The 24,369-nt window shown below is 37.5% G+C and overlaps 1 protein-coding gene across 3 annotated transcripts in view; it reads left to right on the forward strand.

Moving 5' to 3' along the window:
- Nucleotides 1-14,636, forward strand: part of LOC136843142 (endoribonuclease Dcr-1-like) — a 91,570-nt gene extending 76,934 nt beyond the window's left edge. For all 3 annotated transcript variants that reach the window (XM_067111193.1, XM_067111194.1, XM_067111195.1), the window contains exons 19-23: nucleotides 746-936; nucleotides 1,056-1,297; nucleotides 2,570-4,630; nucleotides 4,823-5,043; nucleotides 8,541-14,636. In XM_067111193.1, coding sequence (XP_066967294.1) covers nucleotides 746-936; nucleotides 1,056-1,297; nucleotides 2,570-4,630; nucleotides 4,823-5,043; nucleotides 8,541-8,951 — 3,126 coding nt within the window. In that variant the 3' untranslated portion in view covers nucleotides 8,952-14,636. The remainder of the gene's footprint in view (nucleotides 1-745; nucleotides 937-1,055; nucleotides 1,298-2,569; nucleotides 4,631-4,822; nucleotides 5,044-8,540) is intronic.
- Nucleotides 14,637-24,369: the final 9,733 nt, after the last annotated feature.

The following is a 24,369-nucleotide window of genomic DNA, read 5'->3' on the forward strand; positions in this document are numbered from 1 at the left end:
ACTCTCCGTAACACCACCTGGGTCTGGCATGTGATGTTCACAGGATAGGACCATCTGGCTCCGTTTGAACGTAGAGCTCCTATGTTCCATCACATCACTTTAAAGAGTGATTATTATTCTTTTAAAATTGTTTTATTTTTGTTGGTTACTATTGATTGCCTTGCTTGTTTGTGGAGAGATCTTTCTCCCTCCTCTTTATGAGTCTCTTATCACATGATGTTGTGGTGTATGTATTGTATCAGTGTTGGAACAAATGACAAATTCAATAATAATTTGTATTTTTCCTAACATACAAACCCACATCTTGTGAGTTTTAATCTCCCACCTCATGCCTCCCCTCTTTCCCGATCTCTCTCTACTCATCCATCTTGGGCGAAATATCACTGTTCCCTCCGGCTATTCACAAATTGGATGATGCTGGTCTTGCGGGCCTCTTTTATAGCTAGTGCTACTCTCTAAAAGCGAGTCTACCATAGCCAACTGCACAAGAGCACCTAAGGATACTCCCTATCACATGATGTTGTGGGTTTGTATTTTAGGAAAAATACAAATTATTGTTGAATTTGTCATTTTTATCACAATGTCCAAATACTTACAAGAGGGGTATTATACTTGATCACAAGATGTAAATTGGCGTGTGAATGGCACAGAATGGAAGCCGTGGGCTATTTTATTCTTAACTTTTACACCAAACTACCTTTAAGGACCTAGATGGTTTAACCCACTTCACTCATTTTTTTTTCAGTACTTTTATGTTGCTGAAATCTGCACTCACCTCAACCCACAGAGTGATTTTCCAGATGCTGGATTTGAAACTTTTGAAAAATATTATTTAACCAAGTATGGCCTTCAGATATGCAACTTGAGCCAACCGCTACTGGATGTGGATCACACATCTGGTCGACTTAATCTCCTCACTCCTAGGCATGTTAATAGGTAAGAGGTTCCAGCATTATATAAAGGGAGTTCGTGTGCGGATAAATCAATTCTTGATATGTTGGTAAAGTACTTTGCATAAACAGGTAGTTTAAAGTAATAAATTGTCATATTTTTAGGAAGGGTGTAGCACTTCCTACCACATCAGAAGAAACCAAGAGAGCAAAACGTGAGAACTTGCAACAGAAGCAAATCCTGGTACCTGAATTATGTACAATACATCCATTCCCTGCTTCTCTTTGGCGTAAAGCTGTGTGTTTACCCACAATATTGTACCGAATCAATGCATTACTTCTTGCTGATCAACTCCGTTTGTGTGTAGCACGTGAAGTGGGTCTTGGCCTTGAAGTTCTACCTCAAGGTAAGTTGGTATTATTTAAATATAAGTAGTAGGAATGGGTAGTAAACATCCCTCTTTCAATTTACTGTGTATTACATTATTATGCAATTATCTACATTTATGCCATCCATAACTTGGCACTATTCCCATGCAGCCGTAGCCACAACAAAATATATATGGATATACTGTAATGTATATACAAAAGAAATCCTTTTGGTTTGTTTGTAATGCTGTGCAGCTGGAAGAGCATGATAGTAATGCTGTTAACATTTCATATAGCAGACAGATTGTATGCAAACTGCACTTCTGTGCATGATTATTTTATTAGAAGTTAATATCCCGTAATAAAATGTGATTTATATAATTGTGTTGATCAGTAAACATATTGCATTGTCTGTGTACCCAAGATTTCAACCACTGATTTTTGACTGCCTAAGTTGAAGTAGATTATGATGTGTTTTGGATGATGTAAGGATTCGTAAATTTTCATAGGCCTTACCATATAAATAAAAACCAACCCAGAGAGAGAGGAAGGCCAGTAAAGATACAGAAAGCTCATACTGTAGTGCACCTCAATGGTAATACATGTGTGTACATATACACATGCACACACACAGAAACTGGCAGGCAAGAAAAGTTCAGATGCAGCATGACAGAGCAGTTTATATTGTATATGTTACTTCATAATCTGTTCAAGATCCTCATTTGGCTGGTATGTCAACTTCAGAAAAGCTTATATAATAAGAAAATCAGTGAACCTGAAAAAAAAAATATAAAAAATTTCAGTCAACACACTGTACCAGCCAAAGACATTTCTTCAATGCACTGAGACGGTTGACTGCGCGCAGCAGACCAAACAAATTAAAGCAATCAGCTTGTGGATGTTGCCACCTCATATTTATGTTTAGTTTTTGTGTACAGTGAAAAATAACAAAACGGAAACATTCTTACTCTATTTAGGTAGTTGGTTGTGATATGCTTTTAATGGCAATATAGCTAATTTTATTACAAGAGGGGTCTGGGTACTTTTAAAAATTTTGCTAGTCTTTCTCCTCCTCTTTAAATCTTCAGCTGAAAACCTTTATGGCCAAAGTTGATCAGTAGAGAGAGAGAGAGAGAGAGAAAATTGTGTATTCCAATTTTATTTGATTCAATTTAAACTTCATTCATTAGTTTTTTCTTGGTCTCTTATTGTAAGTTATCTTTGCTTGTAGAAAACAAGGATGGTATCCAGATCTTTGTGAAATCAAACTCTTTGAAGGTTCATTGCATGTGTATTTTTTCTTTTTTCAGATTTTGATTGGCCCCCATTAGATTTTGGATGGAGTCTTGCAGATGTCTTAAAGAAGAACCAAGAAAATCAGCAACAGCAGCAGCAGGAATCTTTTGAAAAAGCAAATGACAGCAACACCAATAAGCAGATGAAGAAGAAGCTAGAATCCCCCACAGATTCTTCTCCTACTCCTTCAAAGAAAAAAATCACCAAAAATGGCATTGATATGGAGATTGGCACTTGGTCAAATGACATGGCTGTGGACCCACCAACACCACCTTTTGATATGAATGCTGATATGAGCACAGCTGATGATTTTGAGATAGACACTTTTGATCCTAATGTTGCTTTACCAGATAACCTTACCCTGCTGGATGGGTTTACAGCGAATGATGATATTGAAGGAGAACTAGGTGCTGATTGGGGCACTGGTATTACTGAACGTAGATCTAAAAGTGGATGCCACAAAGAAAGTGGTGAAGTATTCCGTGTGGGCTCTCCATCTAATTTTGAAGCTGATGGTTGGGATATGTTCAGTGGCCCAGAAAATAGTTATGGTGGTTATGGAGCTTACGATGCATATGGTGGCTATGGAGACTTCCAAGGCTTAGCTGATGATTTAGAGGGCTGTGAGTCTGATGTGTCTTCAGATATGGAAGATGATGACAAGAGTCAAATTGACAAGTGGGATGAAGAAGGTAGCAAGGGTCGATCTGGACTGGTTGCTGATGAGGGGTCATCAGATGAAGAGGTTGATTTGCATTGGCCTTTTTGTGATGATGACAGTATCAGAATTGCCAAGGAGACAGAATTTCAGAAATACCTAGACGAGAAATATGAATCAATATTGTCAAGTCCATCTTATTTGTCAGAGAGCGACCCATTAGTGATAGAAAAAACATTCAGGAAGAATGTGAGTGATAAAGTCACAACATGCAAAGATGTTGCATCTGTTACAAAATCTACATTTCAAGGCTGTGAACAGAAGGTTTCTAAAGGCTGTGATAATGCTCAACTATCTACCTCAACTGTTGCTCTGACTGTGAATCGCACAGAAACCCTCACCATTTCCATACAGGATATTGGTGCTGAAATATCCACATGGGAAAATGACAATAATGAGATTCAGTTCAGTTTTGACTTTCAACCAGATCTTTTGAACCATCCAGGACCTTCTCCAAGTGTTATTCTCCAAGCTTTAACCATGTCAAATGCAAATGATGGAGTTAATCTAGAAAGGTTAGAAACTATTGGAGATTCATTTCTCAAATATGCCATTACTACTTTCCTGTACTGTACATATCCTCAGCGCCATGAAGGCAAGCTCAGTTATTTACGCTCGAAACAAGTCAGTAATCTTAATTTGTATCGTTTAGGTAAGAGGAAGGGCTTGGGAGAATGCATGGTTGCTACAAAGTTTGAACCCCATGATAACTGGTTGCCCCCTGGATATTTTGTCCCACGTGAATTGGAAGAAGCTCTCATTGACTCTGGAGTTCCTGCTGGGCATTGGAATATGGCTGATTTGCCAGGATTACATGATTTGGCTAGTGATGAAATAAGAAGGTTGGTACAGGAACGTTCAGAGCAAATCAAACGAAGCAAAAATGAACAAGTTACCACTGAGTTAATGGCAACACAGAATCCTCATGACCTCCCCATCTTCATCCCATACAATTTATTAACTCAACATAGTATCCCTGACAAAAGTATTGCAGATTGTGTTGAAGCTTTAATCGGTGCTTATCTGACTACTTGTGGTCCACGTGGTGCTTTATTGTTCATGTCATGGTTAGGGATCAAGGTGCTGCCATACAAAATTGAAAAAGGTTCAGCAAGTGAAGAAATCATTTATGGGCATTTAGATCCACCACAGTCACCACTTCATCATTGTCCAGTTGTTGAAACAGAAAAACAGTTGGAGTTATTACTGAGTGGATATAAAGTCTTTGAGGAAAAAATTGGCTACCATTTTCGTGATCGCTCATACCTCTTACAAGCCTTTACACACGCTTCGTACTATAAGAACCGTTTGACAGACTGCTATCAGAGGTTGGAGTTCTTGGGGGATGCAGTACTAGGTAAGAGTTTTGATAATTGTCATATAGGTAGCAAGGGCATTTGTTGGATTTTTCATGAATCATAATTATGGAATCAGTAGTTTTATTGCTGCCTTAGGCTCAAGGTTAAAAGAAACTAATTATAAACTTATGATTTTTACTAAGATACCAGGAGGTATATTCTATGAGTATGTTTTTCTTTTTCTTTTTTAGACTACCTAATAACTCGACACCTTTATGAAGATAAGCGACAGCATTCACCTGGTGCTTTGACAGATCTACGATCTGCTCTTGTCAACAACACTATTTTTGCCTCCCTAGCAGTAAAGTATGACTATCACAAATACTTCCGTCATTTTTCACCCGGCTTAGACCGTGTTGTTAGGGATTTTGTTAAAATGCAAGAGGAGAATGGTCATAAAATTAATGAAGAGGTAAGTAGCTATTAATGCAAGTCTAAGTTTTGTTCTTTGGCTTATAGTATAGAATAGAAGGGTTACAGGTAGGGGGTTCATCTTATTTTTTATTGTTGAATGCACATTTAAGACAATTTGTATATCTGGTGTTTGGTTAAACTTTTTTTTTTTCTTCAAAATTGTCTGAAGTCAGTGTGTTCTTAACATGTGGATCTCAGTTGTGATGCCATTTGTATGTCAATGAAATTTTGTATTAATAGGAAGTTTGTTGGGAAAACGGTGACACATCTCACAAAGGTTAAAAAAAGTATAAGTGAATCAAGTAAGATATGTTAAGAGATCTCAGTAATTTCTTTATATATGAGGGATACTTGACATACCATAGGTGGAGTGAGACTAAGTTTTTCCAAAAGTAACTGTCCATACAATAATACTGAGAATATGAATGTATCAGGATGTCACTGGAACTCCAACATTACAGACAAGTTAGTCTTAAGATCGATTATTAATTAAGTGTTCCAGCATATCCACCCAACTGACTTGACACAGGTGGAAGCTAACAATGCATGATTGACCTATTTCATTACAGGACTATTGCCAGATCTAATCCCACTGGCATTGTTATTCCACACCTGCATATTCCATATACTGTACATACTCTTGTCACACGGCTTCATCTCCAGCTCTTATTCATTTGCTTTCTTAAAATTTCGGCCATCAAAAATGCATGCTCCCAGTATACGTTCCAGTCTTTATCATTTCTTGAGACTATCTATACTATTAACATTTGATATGCACCACTGAGTTCACCTCAGTGGTTCCCAGGAAATTAAAAATTTTTCTTTTCTCCCTTTCTATCCTCTATTTTTTTTTTTTTTTTTTTTTTTGCTTGCACTAATATTTATTCCTTTCTTTTCCATTCCTCTCACCCTAGGTAGGTTATTTTTGAATACCAAAATCCTTCAATGCTCCCTTCATTTTTGCTGTTCCATATTTTAAACCTCTTTGCAACCTATGGTAGCTCTCTGAAGTTTCCCTTTCTGCACTTTTGTAGTTTCCTTGAGTACTGTGATAAAAGCAAAGGGCTCAGCACTGGCTCTTCATGAGTATCATTGTTTATTTCAGTCTTTTGATACATTTGCTACTGTTTTCACTCCAGAACTTGATTATACTTGTAACAACACTCACTCAGAGAGTTTCTCCAGGACTTGGCCTTCATCATACCAGTCACATTGCTTGTCTGGGTACTGTCAAATACCTTTTCAAGAGCCACAAATATATACACTGGTATAATTTCATCTTTGCTGGGTACTTTTCGTATAGTTGCTTTATTATATATACATTCTGCTATTTCCTTTTCTGGCAGGAAGTTTAACTAACAACTATGACTTAGGCAAATTTTTCCAAGCGGTATGTTGGACATCGTCATTATTTCTGTGGTATCCTCAAGTATTTGTATTCCCATAGAATTTCATTATTGTTGTTGTACTGTTCTCCAGGTCTTCTGGTTCTACCCCAGTCTTTATCAGGTTTTCATATACAGTATTCCGGACAACTCGTCTGTGACTGCCTCTCCAGCTGTTTGTAACAAACACCTTATAAGAACTTGTTCCAAATGGCCCTCTGGTTTTTCCATTTTAAATCTTCCAAAGAGCCCTTTTAATTTCTTCTGATGTTACATTCTCTAATTATTCCTCTATCATGCCAACATTCTTTAGTTTGTATTCATTGTCTTCATTCAGATTTTCAACATAATGCCATTATCTGTCTCTTCAACTTAAGTTTTTCCATTTTCATTTTTTATATAATACTCATCTTGCCTCAGCTAAGTTTCTATAAAGAATGTTTTTTGTTGTCCATTTGTTAAGACTCATAATGCATTCCTCCTAACTCTTCTTGTCTTATGCCACCTGTCTTCTGCCTTCTTTCCTGTTCTGCATATATTCACATCATCCCAGTCTCTCCTCTGCCTGAACTTGAAGCTCTCCTCTCAGTGGCTCTTTGTACACCATGCTACCCATTCACTATATCCTTTCCTTGATGTCCCAGTTCATACTACTGTACTTTCACATATTTTACATCCTTCAGAAGTTTTTATTAATTTTTATGTTCTGTTTGCCAATACTGTCTTTAAGTACAGGCCAAAAAAGCGATGTTGTAAAGGTCGTTTCCCTGTGAAGCTTCTCCCATACCTGCTGAATGATTGGTTGCTAAAAGTAATGACTTTTTTGTCAAGATCTGATTGTAGTGCAAATGCATAGGGATGACAAATACTGAAAAACTCCACCTACTGTGATCTGATCTTACGACCCAGGCTATAATGAATGTCTAGCCTAACACTTGAGTAAGGCTAGGAGCTGAGGCAAAGATGGTAGGATCCCCAGCAAAGTAATGGGATTTACTTTTTTCTCAACTGAAGATAGAGTCTGCATTTTTTAACTGTACAAGTGTGTGGCTTTTTTTTTTTTTTGAAGTTAATTTACAGAATTATAATTGTTTATGTGTACAGTACAATATATGTATACTGTATTTTATGGCTAAATAGATTACGTAATATGTGTATGGGTATACTGTATATTTCTATCTTACTGTTTTTAAGCCAATACAAGTCATTTGAAATGCTATCTTCCCATTGCACTTTGGCCATGAATCTCAAGTTTATACAGACACCACTGCAAGATATCCTAATTTTCTTTGACAGTTCCCATATCTCCACTACAGTACACTCCATAGGGGGTTAGTGCTGTCAGTACACCTCGTGTGGTGCACTGTAATCTTTACTTAAGGTTCTTTGCAGTGTGCCTTCGGCCCTCAGCTGCAACTCCTTTTGTTCCTTATACTATACCTCCTTTCATATTCTCTTCCCATCTTAATTTCCACCCTCTCCTAACAGTTGGTTCATAGTGCAACTGCAAGGTTTTCCTCTTTTATACCTTTCAAACTTTTACTGCCAATTTCTGTTTCAGTACTGAATGACCTCATAGGTCCCAGTGCTTGACCTTTGGCCTAAATTCTATATTCAATTCAATTCAGTCCACTGCAGTACACAAATGTATGCAAAATTCCAAAAATTATCCCATATAATTATTTATGAAAATCCTGCCATTAATCAAATCTGAGAACCCAAAACCTGAGAAATTCAAGGGTGTACTGCAGAATACAAATCTGATTGTACTATCCTTTACAGCAAACTAAAATGCAACACTGTCAAGTTATCTACAAACACTTTAAAAAAAATTAGAAATTGGAAAATTTAATAAAAAGCAAGATTTAACATTACCACTATAAAGAAGTGCTTAGTGTAGAAATTTGGAAAATTTAATAAAAAGCAAGATCTGACATTGCCATTATAAAGAAGTGCTTAGTGTGTAGAACAAGCAGAGGATGAGATGCTGTGGCGGTCTACCCCTATGGCTTAACTTCCCCTTGCTTATGAGGAACATATATTTTAGGTTCACTTTTAGTGTATAGTATATTGCTGTCTTATGTTAATTAAAGAATATAATTTTTTACAGTACTACTTCATGGAAGAAGATGAATGTGAAGCAGCCGAGGATATAGAAGTCCCCAAAGCACTTGGAGACGTGTTTGAGAGTGTAGCTGGAGCCATATTTCTTGATTCTGGTAGGTCTCTTGATGCTGTATGGACAGTTTACTATAAAATGATGTGCCGAGAAATAGAGCAGTTCAGTGGAGTTGTGCCCAAGTCTCCAATCAGAGAATTATTAGAAATGGAACCTGAAACTGCCAAATTTGGCAAGCCTGAACGACTTGTTGATGGAAAAGTTAGAGTATCTGTTGAGATTTTTGGAAAGGGTTCATTTTCTGGAGTTGGGCGTAATTATCGCATTGCTAAATCTACCGCAGCAAAGCGAGCACTCAGGCACTTGAAAAAGTTGCAGATGATAGCCAATCAAGGTGTGTAATTTACAGATAACTATTAGGTTATGGTAAAAAGTAGAATTGTAAAATTTATTTAGAAATTTTATGTACCTTAACGTAAGTTCATGAAATGTTCTTAAAATATTTATTCATATTGTGCGCAAATTTTCATTTTGTAAGGGCATCTTTGGCGTGAGAAGTTTGCATGATGTTATGTTGCATTGGCACACAAGTGGAAAGAATGTAATTTGAATCATCATAACTTGTGGTTAGTTCTGCTGTTAAGGGTTCTCTATAAAAATGGTTTTAGTCAGCAAAATGAGTGTGTTACACTGAACAGTACAAAAGTGCATAATAGGCAAAAATTATTTGTTGCAGTTTTTCCTGCATTAGTCAACGTGCAATTACAAAATGTAAAGTATATATCCAAGACTGTAAAGTTTGTATTATACAGTAATTATTATTACTCTATATAAATAAAACATCACCATTAATAGTTCATATATTAAACATATGTGCAGTAAATTTTATGTTAGGGCAAGAAAATCCATTGTCAACTAAACTGAATATAGCCTTGATTAGCCATCATAAATCCTGGCTGAAAGACAATTGTGATAAAAAAAAAAGTTGTAAAGGTGGTGTCAGCTCAATTATTTGTTCACATTATTAACAATAATGCTGTCTTATTTATAATACAATACTGATAAATGTATTAGTTTTGTATCTGAGTGAAAACCTTGTTACCTGATACTACACTTTATAAGGAAATCCTCAATTAGTTACACTTACAGTCAAAGAATGTTAAGAATGACCTTCATATCTCAGATCCTACATGATTTTAATGAAGTCTTAGAAGTCTTACATTTAAAGGAGAAGGATATTGAAATTGCAAATATTTGATTTTTGCGCTCAGAAATGTAGAATACCATACTGTGTTTAAAAAGGAAAGCATGCTCCATGAAGTATAGAATCATAGCATACTAAATTAGGTTTTAAAAGTACTTTTAGGATTTATTCTATGCCAAATTCATCTTTGTCGATTTTTTTTCTACATGAAACTGCAGTTTAATTGTATGGTCACAACATGTTGACTTCAAGGCAGTTTACGTGAGATAAGTGCAATTGAAATTCTTTTATCAGTATTGAAATTCTGTGGTATACCATATAAATATAAAGTTATATTGAATAAAGTAATAAAAAATGTCACATATGTCATAACACAAATTTGTTATTTTGAGCTACAAAGGTAGACTGAAGGAAATCAGGAGTACAATTTCCTCTCCATTGGTGAAATCCGTTCTACCTTGTCAGATTGCCTTTACAAGACTTTGCTCTACCATGTTTCCTGTTATCTTCCCTTTAGGCTCAAGATAATGAGTTTGCATGCTTACATACATGTGTGGCCATTTATTATGATTAACTGATGCACTTGGAGTTTGGTTTTCCCGGTGAACACACTTTTATGATGGTGGAAGTATTTGCAACTTCAGAGATGGCAGTGATTAAGGAATCAGTTTGCCACTAGTGCAAATCCTTTGTATATTATTAGCTGTGATCCCTTACCTGAGACTCATTACCTGAAATTTAAGTTCAAATAATCATATCTGCTGTGAGTTCTTTGTTTTGCAGTGTATTCTGTTCAACTGCAGATGTGTTCATGTTTCTTGCAGTCACATAAAGGCATTGTTTACTTGTGGATGGCTTATGGGATGTTTTTGTATTTCATTCGAGAGTGATTCATAACAGTAATTTTTTCCTTATCTTACACCTCATACTTTTCCAAGTAATGACTCGGTTTGCAGTATTGGGTGTATTTCTTACTGAATAGAAATCACTGTTACAGAAAGAAAGCACAGCAGAACATCTGCCTTGGTTTACCTCTTATTTTATATATATTCTAGTGCAAATATGTTTTAGGGTTTTAAGAATTGGAATCATTTAATTAAAAAGACCATTATTTTTATTTTGTTAAGTTTTACATTTTTACATTAAAAAATGGGTAGTATGTAGGTAGGATGTGGGTAACATTCATTATATTGTGATTGTTTATGCTTCTATGGTGTTTTGGTTAATAAGTTATGCACATTTTAGCATGATAAAAAGGCAACTAGGTTACCAGTGGAAAAAGCGTGTTCATGTGCTGATGTCGTTATTCAAGTGAGAAGATGTTTTAGGTGTTGTGTTAATTGCTTGAATAGCCTAAGTATGTTGTTGCCTGCTCTTTGCCTTTGATTTCATAATTCATAATGTGATTACTGTACTGTGTACTGATAATTACTGGTTGGGTTTTTGGAACACTTATTTACAATGGAAGTCTTAAAAACTTTGAAACACTACAGTAGTTTGGAATTTGACTCCTTTTCTCTGATGATGTTTGTAAATTCCATACACAAAATTATCATGTTACTTGTTACTTTATGACATCTGTAGTGGTAAATTCTATTACATAAGAAAATTGCAATGTCTGTTGAAGTATAGTCTGCTAAATGTCAGGAATGTGTTCTACTCCAGATGTAGTAAAGAAACCTTTTTGAGAACCAAAATGTATTTCAGTCAGTTATTTGTGTTATGTCTACTCTTGAAATGAACTGTTACACTGTATAATAGTATTTTAAAATTTGGACTGAAAGTCCTTGTTTTCAAATTGAACCATACACAACATATTTGATGATGATCATTCCACTCAGTGGTGATTTTGTTAGTTAGAGAAAGTGTATCCTTTTAAATGCAACAATGGCTTTTGCAATTTTAATAGAATAGGTGTGTAATATATCAATTATTTAGTAGTAACCTATTCAGTAATATTTGTGTCAGTTAATGCTCAGAAATTTAGGTGCATGTTTTCAATATAGTGAGTAGCATTATGTGTAGTAGATATGATGGGAATACATGATCATGACATGCAGACTGATTTATGTTGGTGATAGCTAGTTGCTATATTTAGAAGTCAGATGGATTATTCAGTGATTATATATATATCTTATGTCAGTTGCCAGAACATGTATATAATAGAGAGAGAGCTTGGTAAATTCTCAGACTTGTTATTTACTAGAATCAAACATTTGATTCAGCCATTATAGAGATGATTTGTATAATAGAATTTTGTCATCGTTCAGGAATCAGTTTTTAATGAGATCATTATTATTTTTCGTTTCTGGTTTCTGGTATTCATCCAACCATTTTTCATTCAAAATGTCATTCTCAATAAATCATCATAATTATTATGTAGGCAAGAACATTTTTGCAACTAGCTTTTACTGACATATTGCAGTCATGTAAATGTCATTATTGTAGATCACCTCAGTCTGTTGGTAGCTTGATCCATTTCACAATATCATATATGATAGTGTTGATATTACATTATTCCAAATGTTTATTGTGTGAAGCTTGGATCCCTGGTAATTTGCTAGTCTTTTTTTCGGTCCAAGTAATTCTCCCTTTAGGGGCTCGGTTTTAGCATAGCTCATTTGCTATCTTTTAGGTTTTCAGCTGTCCAGTAAATCCTGTAAGGGCAATGGGCATTAACTCAGTGAATGACTTAAGCGATGCAACTGCTGCCGTTTGGTAGGTTGTGTTGAGCATTCATTCATCACTGCCATAGTTCAGTATGCATTCAGTGGGTTTTTGCAAGGCAGCTTGCAGGGTCATTGGCAAAGCAAAGAGAAATGGTAATTTTTATAGGATAATCATAAGTTTCAATATCTATCACCAGAAGTCAAGAAAAATTACTTTGAAAATTGCCCATTACTACATATTTTTAGAATTTTGCAAAAGATAGCAAATACAACATAATTTTAAGTGGTGTTTGTCACTAAACAATTAAAAAAAAATGTGCCATTGCAGGCTGTTTCTACTAGCATGTGTTGCCTCTTGGCTTACAGCATGAGAGACATTGGATGCTAGTTGCCTATTTTATTGTGATCCATTCCCTGCACTGGTGCTCAGCTGTGTAGTTTTAAGGACTTTACATAATTTTTAAGAGAATATGCCATAACAGTTTCTTATTTACTGCTTTTAAAGTACAGTTATGTATATTAACAGGCACATGACATTGATATAAGGGTTTTTTATCAGTTCTCAATATTTTGTCCCCCTAGTTCACTAGTAGATAATATCAATAGTAGTTTTCATGGTGTCCAGTTATAGCTTCATTATAGTTAACCATCTTGTTCCATAAGGTGCATTATTGAGGTTTTATAATTTTAGCAGGGAGGGAAAAAAGAAAAGCTGACCAGTTCTTAGTGGATTTTGTGATTTTTTTTTTTTTTGGCACTTTAGTGAAAGAAAAATTTCACATGACATTTGAAGTAAATACAAATCAGTGCTATGAATTGCACACGACTTCAGGTTTTGTTCTTACAGTATCTAAATTGTTCAGTTAATCTATATTAATGGTTTTAATTGTAGATTTTGTTTTGCTTGAAAGTTTGTCAGATTACATGGTATAGTGCTAGATTTCTTGAAGTATCCTGAGAAGAAATTTTTTATTGGAAATATCCTTATTAAGTTACATCTTGTAGGCAATTTTTATTTGTACCTCTGAATATGAGTACATTTTTAAGGGTAGCAAGAAAAATTCTGTTTAGTAGTACAGTATTTCATTTTGATAAATTACCATCATTTTTTTAATATCTAAATAAATATGGTATAATCTTACAAAAGCTGAAAAGTTTTGATATCTGACAGTTTTCTATAATTTTTATATTTACTTTATTCATAATTTTAGGGCTCTCTTAATTGTATTACAAAGTATTTGTTGTATCAATAGAGAATTTTTTTTTATTAGTTTTTTAGCTGTCGTAGTTCTTTATATTGTTTTATATGAATTGCAGAATGATTGTAGATTGGTATACTGTATTGGTTATGGCTAAGTTAAGTTGTGAAGCTGTTTTCACCTGTTACTCTAACCTCAATTATGCACCATGTAATGTAAACCCGAGTTTGTGCCAAGTTTGGTTCCCATGTCACTATTAGGAGTAACGACTCTTCCAGCGTTTCCTAAGTGATAGGGGTCCTAGACTTGAAGTAGGGCTCAGGTAGGATGCAAACTGGTTTCCACTTGTATATAAGTCTAAAATAAGAGGTTAACCCGAGATTCAATCTGTTTTTGCTTGGGAAGAAAGTGAATTTATATATACCTTTGTACATCAGTGAAAAAATGCTGAACAATGATTTGAATGGCTGTACTAGCTTTAAAATGAGCAGTTAGAAGTTCATAAATTCAGAACATTTACTGTATGTTATTGGTTATTTCAGTTATTTAATTTGGAGCTTTAATCTATGTAGCCTTCAAAAAAAATCTCTTCTTTTGCTAACCAGCACGCTTAATTATTACTATACAAATTATGTGCAGGCTGTTACTTTTTTCTAGTGTAATCTTAGAAATTTATTGAAAATTGTGATCCAGGGGCTGCTTTTTTTTTTTTTTTTTTTTTTCCAGGGTTAAATAAGTTTACAGGAAATTGTGTATTAGTATTTCTAATATTTTTTGGATAAATATTCTTGGTGTAATATTGTTTTAAGAATTGTCAGACCAGCTGCCATTTATTTACATTTGCTCATAATTTTTTTTTTGTTAATGTACAGTTTCTTTATTGTTTTGGCAATGCATTGAGAATACTTAGGAATACTTGAAAAGTAGGTTTTTTCAGGCATTATTGCTGTATTTGTGTTATTATGATTACTTTTTGCAATGTTAATTTTATATTATTAAATAATTTAACAAGGCATTGAATTGTATTAGTTTCAGCTACACCAAAATCTAACTAGTTTTCACTGGCTGGTGCTGTCAGCATTCACAATAAAAAGAAGTTTGCTTGGCTGACTGTCTAGTTTACCTGGTCTCTGCCAGGTGGGTTTCTAATGTTTTAGTTGCTATCAGAATTCTTCTAGCCATCGTTTGAGATGGTAGTCGGTGATTTGCTTGTTGGTGTTAGCTGTTTTTTTCCTGGTATTAGACTGACAGCAGGAACAAAAATATCAGGTTTTGCAACATTTTCTGCAATGACTGATTGTATTCTGTAGAATTAGACAAGTACTGTATTCTCTGTAGTGTTGGTAGTTGTGTCAGTTGTATGGTTTAGGAGTGTGATGTCAACTAGGTGTAGAGAATGGTTAGATTAATTTATAAATAAATTCATATGTAAAAGAGGAGAGTCACTTAATTTATTAGGCAACAGGGATAGATCTTTTACTCGCCCTTTGTGCTTCACTGCTGGTTTCTGAGTCTCCTGTTACCCCTCTTCCATCCCCTACTCTATCACCACCACCTTCTCTGCTTAGACCTGATCCTACAACCTTAGCTCTGCCTTCTTGCTGTTTGAGATGGTAGTCTGTAATTCACTAATTGCTGTTAGCTGTTATGCATGGCTCTGTAACACTTGTTCTCTCAGGATGTCAACTAATTGTAGGAACAAAAAATTAGGTTTGGCAGAAGTGCTTTCTGTTTTGTTAACAGATTGTATTCTGTAGAATTAGAGATAAGCACCGTATTCTAGTGTTGGATAAACACAGCTTGTGCAGTAGTAGTGGACAGGATTGTGATGTTAGCTAGGTATGAAGAGTGTAGGGAGTGATTAGTCGACTTTAAATAAATAAATTGCTTATATTTAGGAAGAGTCAGATAATTGAAGCAATTAAACTGGGATAGATCTACTTCCCTTCCTACTTCGCACTGGTTCCTAAGTCTCGTGTTACCCTCCTCTATCCCCTACTGTCTTATCACCTCCTCTGCCTAGACTTGATTCTACAACCTCGGTTTTGCCTTCTGCTCCCTCTTTGGTTCAGGAGAAGCATATTCAAAAATAAGGCATGAAGTTACTCTTATTCTGGAGGCTTTTAAGGGTTTGACTGAATTCTGGTTTAGAGTAACCAATCTGCATTCCCCTATAGTGTGCATTTATTTTTTATTTATTTATTTTTTTTTATGGTCTCCCCTATCTGTAGCTTGAGCTTAGGACTGCCATATCACAGTTGGAAGTGTCTGCTGCCACAGAATGGGGTTGGTTCTAAGGGCACCTGCCTGCCCTTCTCTATCAGTTAGGCTTTTGGTGTGCTTACTAAAAGTCTGTTTTGGAAAGCATAAATTGTAACGCCAGTTATCAACACTGACTTTGTCAGATTATAATGGTAGGGAGGTTTTAGCTTAGTCTTGAGAATAACGTAATGGTAATTATAGAAAAATTATTTTGTAAATTTGCTGTTAAACTTATTTCGCTGGTGTCTGTATCTCAGTCTCATTCTATTCTTGCCACTCCTGTTCTCATAATCTATTTTTTCTCCTTGTATCATCTTCAGCCTCTTATGTACTTCATTACATGCCAGGTCTGTGCAAGATAAATGTTCACTCCAGTCCCATGCCTTTGCCAGGGAAAATGGATGGGTTTGAGACACTCAGCAGCTTTCAAAAATAAGTTTTTCCTGTCAAATTTTTTTTTTTTTTTAGTGTAGCCACTGTTCACCCTCAAAGGAGCTTACAAAAGAAATTGACAGGTGACAAAATGGCTTAACTCAATAGATAAACCTCAAAACCCAGATAATTTTCCCACTTTGCAGGAGGCTTACTAGCTCCCAAATTAAACAAATATAATAAGCCTGCTCGTTAAAATTTTAGGACACTAAAACTTTTCACTGGGTCGTAAAACTAAGTACTTAGCCTTTCTCATATTTTATAAAGTGAAAAAAATGCGTATTTGAGTGCGATTTCCAGGGCACAACCTGGGGACTAGTGAACTCATGGACAGACCAGTGTGTAATGGAGTTGGCTGGGACAGGCTGTTGCCACATCTGTGCGAATAAGACTCTGAGCCTAGGTAGTCATTGTAAGACAGGAGATAGAGCCCTCCTGTCCTGGGTCCTTTGTATGCTATTGTGCTAATAAGCACTATTCTGGCGGACACCAACTACAAGATAATTCTTTGTAATTGATTGGTCTGTCCTATGGAGCCCTGGAGGGAACCATGAGAGTGTAACTCATCCTTTGAGGACAAACAGTGGCTACCAAAATAGGTTTTCCAACATCAAAACCTGTTTTATCAGCTTCTGCTTCACTAGCAGGCGCCTATATTAGATCTAAGTTCGATGCCATTTTAGTAGCCTCATTAGCTTGTGGTTTGTCTTCTGTTGATGACATTTGGTCTCAAGAGGTGACTAAGAGCCAGGCAGTTGTGTTTTTAATTTTTTCCTCCGAACCACCCTCCCAGCCATGCACTACATGTAGTGTTATGTCAGCAATTTCTCTTCTGCCTTTTGGCGCTTAAAGTGTGGTGCAACAAGAGGGTGTGCTTCTTACATTTGGTGGTGTAAAGTTATGACTTTTTCAGCTGTTTCTCAGCACTTCAGGTTAGACACATCAAGAGGGAGGGTTTCATTCACTTATTGGTGTTAATTCATGGATTTCTCTTGTCACCTTGTGCCACAAGAGTGTGCCATATGGATTTAGCAGTGCTTGTCTCCCATGTTGCCTGGTTTTTTTGCTAGAGGAGCCTGCTCCTGCAGCCCTGGCTCATTCTTCTGCCTTGGAGGATGAGGAACTTGGTGTAGAAGTGTCATCTTGTGTGTCTTGGATGGGTATTCATTGTGCTCCCCTTTTGTCTAACTTCGTTAAGGTGGTGGATTTGATATAGACTAGGTCTCTGTTAATCTCGGGTTCATTGGTGCCTGCTTAGTATGTGAAAAACTTAGGCTTTCTCTCTCAGTTAGAACATGATTCAAGGAATTTTCTTGCATTCTGGCTCAAGGCTTTGTTCGTGAATGTCAGCATTTTCCACCTTCGTTGTACAAGGCGCAAAGGGCTGCCTTGTACGATACTGGTGCCTTGCCGACACTTGAAACTTTCTACAGTTTAAGATCCTGATTGTTTTTCCTTTAAACTCTTATAGAGGCATACTCTTAATATTGGCAAGGTTTTCTGGCCTTATTCTAAGGCGGAAAATTTATCCAAGTTGCTTTTCTGCACAATTGAAGATTCTGTTTTTTACTGAGCTATTGCTTAACTTGTTTGCTCACTCCTTACACCAGCTTGAGGAGTTTGTGGTGCTAGAAGGTATTAAGGCTTTTAGAGGAGTCCTTGGAGTTTTGACTTGCCTTGAGAAAGCTATCTCAGTTGCTTCTGAGAAGAGGTCACTTGCTTTTACCAATACCATGCTTGAGAATAGAAAGCAATTGTGCTCTCAGCTCGAAGATGTAATTTTCTCAGAAGCTGGTAATTTTTTACTTGCTCCTTAAATACCTCCTTATTCTGTCCCTCTTTAAGGCAGTTAGGGAGGATGTTTCTGCAAGCAAACCTTGATTCCTTGAAGAAGTCCTGGAAGTCAACCTTGAGAACCTTGATTTCTTGGAGCAGTCCTGGAAGTCAACCATGAAGAGGCCTGCACCTGCTCCTGGGCTGTCTTCTAAGATTCATCTGGTCTAAGACTACTACTACTACTCCGAAACCCTGGGGTTCAGTAAGGGCCAGGCTCCTCTCATCCTTGTAAATACTGACTATAGAAAAGAAGACATATTTGTCTTATAAAGGCAGTCTTCGAGTCATTTTGGAATCCTATTCAGGCTTTTACAATCACCTGTTTGTCATTATGAGTGTTTGAAAGTTGGAGGACAGTACTGATTGTCTGTAGCCCTTCACAGGTTCATTCAGCTTCTTTTTTTCCAGGGAGTCATTCAGTACGGTTCTGGCAGTTTTTTCAGTGCTGTAACTAGATGATTTGTGTGGTCATGCAGGGAATTTTTCTGTCTTTCTAAACCCTCCCTTGTGCAGGATGAGCTCCAATAGATGTGTGTTATTCAAGTTCTACTCTATTTGAATGTCTGGCATAGTCTGGACATTCTGTTCAACCAGAAAAATCATAGTTAGTCCTGATGCAGTCTCTCATCTTTCTAGGGAGGAAGATAGATTCTCACAGTTTTCGTGCTTTTCCACAGAGAAACAATTGAGCAATTTCTTCTATCTAAGAGGTATATATACTGTGACATCAAGAATTATATTTAGGATGGGTGCTCAGACAGGCATTTGCAACATGTAAGCAACATAATACTGAATAAGCTGTTAACATGTGAACTGTTGTGTGCAGTAATAATGACAGCACTGGTTGGGAATATGTTGACATCACCAATGTGGACAAGGCAAGGTGTGGCCTGCTTGCATACAAGGTGGACTAAACACTCAGAGCACAGCGGATACAATTGAGTGGCCTGGGAGCAAATGCTGATGTTGATCAAGTTGTATTGAACACATCCAGTACTAGGTGATTCCACTACAGCTGACTACAAGGACAGGGTGAAGAAATCAGATGCATGGAAGACAATCTCAGAAGATGCTATGGGAATAGATCAAGCTGAATTGGAGAAGAAGGTAAGGGGTCTGATGGCCCAGTCAAGGAAGAGAAATGAAGAGAAGATTAAGGAATGGAAATCTGGTGATTCTGCAGACAACATGCATCAAAGCATGCTAAAATCAGTACAGTATTCAAAAGGGTGCTTGAGCACCTGTGTGTATGCGCCCTTAGACCAACTAGGTAATGATACCATTAACGTTTATTCCTTAATGCTCAGCGTAGCAAACCCTCTCGTCCCTGGACAGAAGCAGGAAATATAATATAAATTCCTTAATTTGTTCTGGGTAGGAACAATGTGTTAGATTAACTAATTCTTCCAACACAATGGTGTCTGTAGAAACTGTAGACCTCTTGACAATTCAGAACTGGGGGTTACCAGCCTACTGCTTATCCTCCAAGATCATCAGACTGGTGCAGTTGATGTTTTTCTGCAGGGTAGTCATTCATGGTAGAAAGTTTTATCTTTCCTAAAGTGGTACTTAACAAGTTGTGAGAATCCCAAAACTCCAAGTTGTGAGAATCCCAAAACTCCATGTCCTTAATAGTTCTGCAGTGCAATGAAAATTCTAGTCTTTTGTCTTGCCCTGGGTTTAGAGCTAAGAAAAATTTTAAGGCAGTTACCCCTCTCAGGGTTATTATGTCAAACTTGACCTCATTTAGGAGTAATGAGATAGGAACACTTTTATAGGGGCAATTAGTGTGTACGTACTCGGATTAAAGCTTATTAGAGACAATATTAATCACTTTGCGCATTTGGAGACTGAATACTACTGTTTAAAATAAACAAACCACCTTTTTGTTTGCTGTTTACTGAAGCTATTTCTATTTTATATAATTCTGAGAAGATTGTAGAGAATGTGATTAATTAATGCAGTGCTATGGAAACAATTCCGTTTTGCAACGTAATTCTGTATATTTCCTAAAAGACTTGGAAATTTCATTTGAAATTGCAGCCCTTATTCTGCTAGTTGTAGCAAGTATAGGCTTCCTTAACTGAACGAAAGAGTACCTTCTAGTCTTTCCTTAATTTTGAAGCCTGGTCTTGAGTGTTGGGGTGCAAGAAGTAACGTTAACTGTATAGGAACGTACCTTTGTTTCAAATAGGTAGTCTCCTTAGTTTTGACTCTGGTTTGTTGAGCTGTTGAACCTAGACACAGGGTTCTCGTAAATGCTTCTGCTGAGGTGGCTTACTCCCTGAGAGTGTTCCAACTTCTGGTAGCCATGCAATCAAGATAGGATCCCAGATCAGGTTAGAATGTTTTGGGTTCATGTAAGAAACCTGTAGTTTTGCTTGGCTGGGCAGATTATTATCTGGCTGCACTAACCCATCCTGCCAGTGTGGGAATCAGCTATCATTAACAGTGGGTAAGATTAACTCCCAAATAATATAAATTTCCATAAAATATATTATTTGGATACATATCCCAAATTTAAATTTTCATAAAATTTATTATTTGGATACCTACCAACTGTTCAAGTATGATCCTTCTAACCTTCCCAAAACTTGGGGAGTTGTCAAAAGTACGACCCTTCTAACCTTTCAACAACTTACGGGGTTGTCAAGAGCTGTGATGAGAACTAAAACATTTGAAACAGACCTGGTGGAGAACAGATGAACAAAATAGTCATCCAGGTCTGCCAAGCAATCTTTCTATTTTGAATGCTGACCACACCTGCCAGCACAAAGATTTAGCTATCTTAAACAGTAGATAAGTTATGCAAATAATAAACTTTATTATGAAAGCTTACATTTTGGAAAGATGTTTCAAAGCATCAAATGAAATATTAAGCAGAAATAAGAGAGATTATTTTGACAAATAGGCCGATGTCATGTATGTATTCATGTAGCAGCATTCTTTCTTTCTTGTTTCAAACCTCATGCTGAAAACCCTTAGTAATAAAGTTAGACTATAAACCCAAGAGGGCTCCTAAGGGGAAATCAGCCTGCAGAGACAAGTTCTGGGAAATGATGATAAATATATGAGGGATTAGAAAATGAAAGCCATATACCACACATCTGAATTGAGATGTCAGCAGAAATCAGGAATAATTTGTCCTTCAATCATTTGGAGATCAGAAGATTCCACAACTGCATTAGGCAAACTATTCCACTTTAGTTGTAGCCAAGATAGAAGTCTTAGCAAACTGAGTAGTATTAAACCTGGTAGTAGAAAACAACAAAGGATTGCAGCAGCAGCCTGCCCAGTGTTGTAAGCAAAACCAGCTAGGTAAAGATACGGAAAAATGACAGGTGCAGAGGATATTTGTTGTACTACCCTTTATGCAACAAACATAATGAACTCATTTTATGTCTATGCCACAAGTCAACATTACGGGTTGGCAAAATAACTTGATTGATGACATAACTCTATCCAAGAGTCAACACCATAAAACCATGCTGGACAACAGTACTGTACTTCAAACATTATCTCTATCGAAGAGTCAACACCATAAAACCACGCTGGACAAGAGTACTGTACTTCAAACAAGGAAGGAGAAGAGTTACAGCACTTCATCTTGAAACATTCTAAAACATTTCCACATGATACTAACTTTTTGAGAAGGGAGCAATATTATGTATATGCTTCTCCAAAGTCAATTTCTTATCAAAAGTTACAAAATCTCGAAAGAATCCAAGTATTTGAAACCTTATAAGTTATGTAAGAAATCAGGATGCAAAAGCCAGTGTTCTGGATTAACAATCTTACTCTTGAGTTTTTGAAGAGTGGCTTCAAGCCTTAAAGCCTACTCCACTCATGAATACATGCCATATCACTATTTAAGGATTCTTCCACTACAGACCTAAGGCACAACAACTAGAAGAGTTGTGTCACTGGCATATACAATCAGTTCTCCAAGACCTTGCCACATGTCACTAGTATAGATAATAAATAGTAAAAGTCCAAGAACACTACCCTTGAGGAACACTTGAAATGACCTCACTAAAATTCTGCCTATCAAAATTTCACTTAAAATATTGACAAAGATTAACTAATTCCCAATACTGTAATGCTTGTAGGTAAGTGCTTCATGATTCACATGGGTCACAGGATGCACTTAAATCTAAACCATAAAATATTGACAAAGATTTAACTAATTCCCAATGCTGTAATGCTTGTATAAGTGCTTCATGAGTCACATGGGTAACAGGATGAACTTAAATCTAAACCAACCATGCATACACTTTCATCAAAAGCACTCTGCAAAACAACTGATATTGACAAGGGTGCATCAGATGAATCAAGGCCTTTGCAAAACCCAAACTGTAAAGCTGGTAGTATGTTATTTTCAGCAAAGATGCACAGAAAGCAGCTTCTGAAGAACCTATGTAATTAAGATTGGCTTATGTCCTGGCAGGGCATGAGGCTGGACTTACTGCCTTTAGTGATGCAGCAATGCTTCCATTCCTCCAAATAAAGGAAAACTAGCATGAACAAACTACCCTTTTGAAAATAGTTGAAGGCCACTGAACTCATTTTAGGCTTTGGAAAGCATAAATGAGGTAACACTGTGAGGTTCAAGAAAGGTCAGAAGTGAGACTGATTCTTTATTGTTCATGACAGGTACTTATAATGCAGAAAGCGGCCGACCTACAGCCCCTGCTGCGTCCGTACAGAATTGTGTTTGTTGAAAGACATAAAATGACATACAGAGCATTACAGAACATGTACAAGACAGGTACATATATCGGTAAATAGCCCACAGAATGATATAAAAACAGTAATGAGATACATGAATCTGAAACAATAACAAGTGACAAATACAACATGATTAATGTACAAATGTAGAGCGAAACACCAGGAACGGAGAGGCGGTTTGACGCCCTTACAATACTTCCCCCCTAAGACAATAATTATGCAAGAAATTATTGGATGACACATCAATCGCGGAGGCGCTGCAGCAACTGGAGTGGGCCTCTACTTCTCGAGAACTGCAGGTGGTGTGTGGGCGCGAGCTCTGGTTCTGGCACGGGCTGTTTTGTGGGCCGTCCTGGGCCTCTTTTCGGCATGGGGGCAGCTGTTCCTGTGGAGTGTTGCTGAGGGGAGAACTCTGGGTCGCCTGCCTGTCTCCTCGCTGATTTCGTTGTCCAACAGGAACGCTGGTTTCAGCGTTACCCAATCCTCATGCCTGTGGATGTCCAGCAGGAATGCTTTAGCCGCCCGCCTGATGACTCTGGTCCCCCATGTAGGTCCTCGTTAAAGGCAGCCAACGAGCGTCCACCCTGACGAAGACATAGGCGCAGGAGTCTAAGGCAGGTGGGTTGTATCTACTGGTCCTGTCGGTGAAGGTCCTATGGCAGGGAGCGGACTTCTGTGAGAGTTCCCTCAACCTCAGGAGGGGCGTATCTGCGCCCCCAGCTGATGGCGGGAAGAATTCTCTGGGCACGACCAATGTTTCCCCATAGACTTTTTCGGCTGGGGACGCATTGTTATCTGCTTTAGGTGTGGTGCGAAGACCCAAGAGGACCCAGGGGAGCTGTGCATTCCAGTTCTCGTTGGTGCAGTGTGCCATGAGAGCTGCCTTAAGAGAGCGGTGGGCTCTCTCGATCATGCCGTTCACTGCAGGGTTGTATGCCGTTGTGCTTTGCAGCTTCGTGCCCAACAGACGTGCCAGGGAGACCCAGAGTTCTGGGAGGAAGGCAGGGCCCCTGTCTGTGGTGATGCTGTCGGGCACTTCGAAGCGGCTGATCCAGCTGGAGAGAAGGGCCTCTGCACACGACGTTGTGGATGCCTCCTTCATGGGGGTTGCTTCGGGCCAACGGGTGGAGCACTCTACAATCGTCAGGAGGTATCTTGCTCCTCCGGACTGCAGAAGGGGGCTGACGACGTTGACATGAATATGGCTGAAGCGCGGACGTGGTTGGGGAAATACGCCGATCCCAGATTCCATGTGGCGAGATGTTTTGCTTGTCTGGCACGTTATGCAGTTCCTCGCCCAACGACATACATCCTTGCTGATACTGTGCCAGATGAACTTGTTGGTCATAAGGTGCGCCATTGTGCGCCCTGAAGGATGGGAGAGACCGTGTATCACGTCGAATGCCTGCTTTCTCCTCGAAGCTGGCGCAAAGGGGCGAGGGTGGCCTGTGCTGGTGTTGCAGAGGAGTGTTGTTCTGGAGTTTCCTAAG

Source organism: Macrobrachium rosenbergii, chromosome 11 (assembly GCF_040412425.1).
Source record: "Macrobrachium rosenbergii isolate ZJJX-2024 chromosome 11, ASM4041242v1, whole genome shotgun sequence".
Lineage (NCBI taxonomy): Eukaryota > Metazoa > Arthropoda > Malacostraca > Decapoda > Palaemonidae > Macrobrachium > Macrobrachium rosenbergii.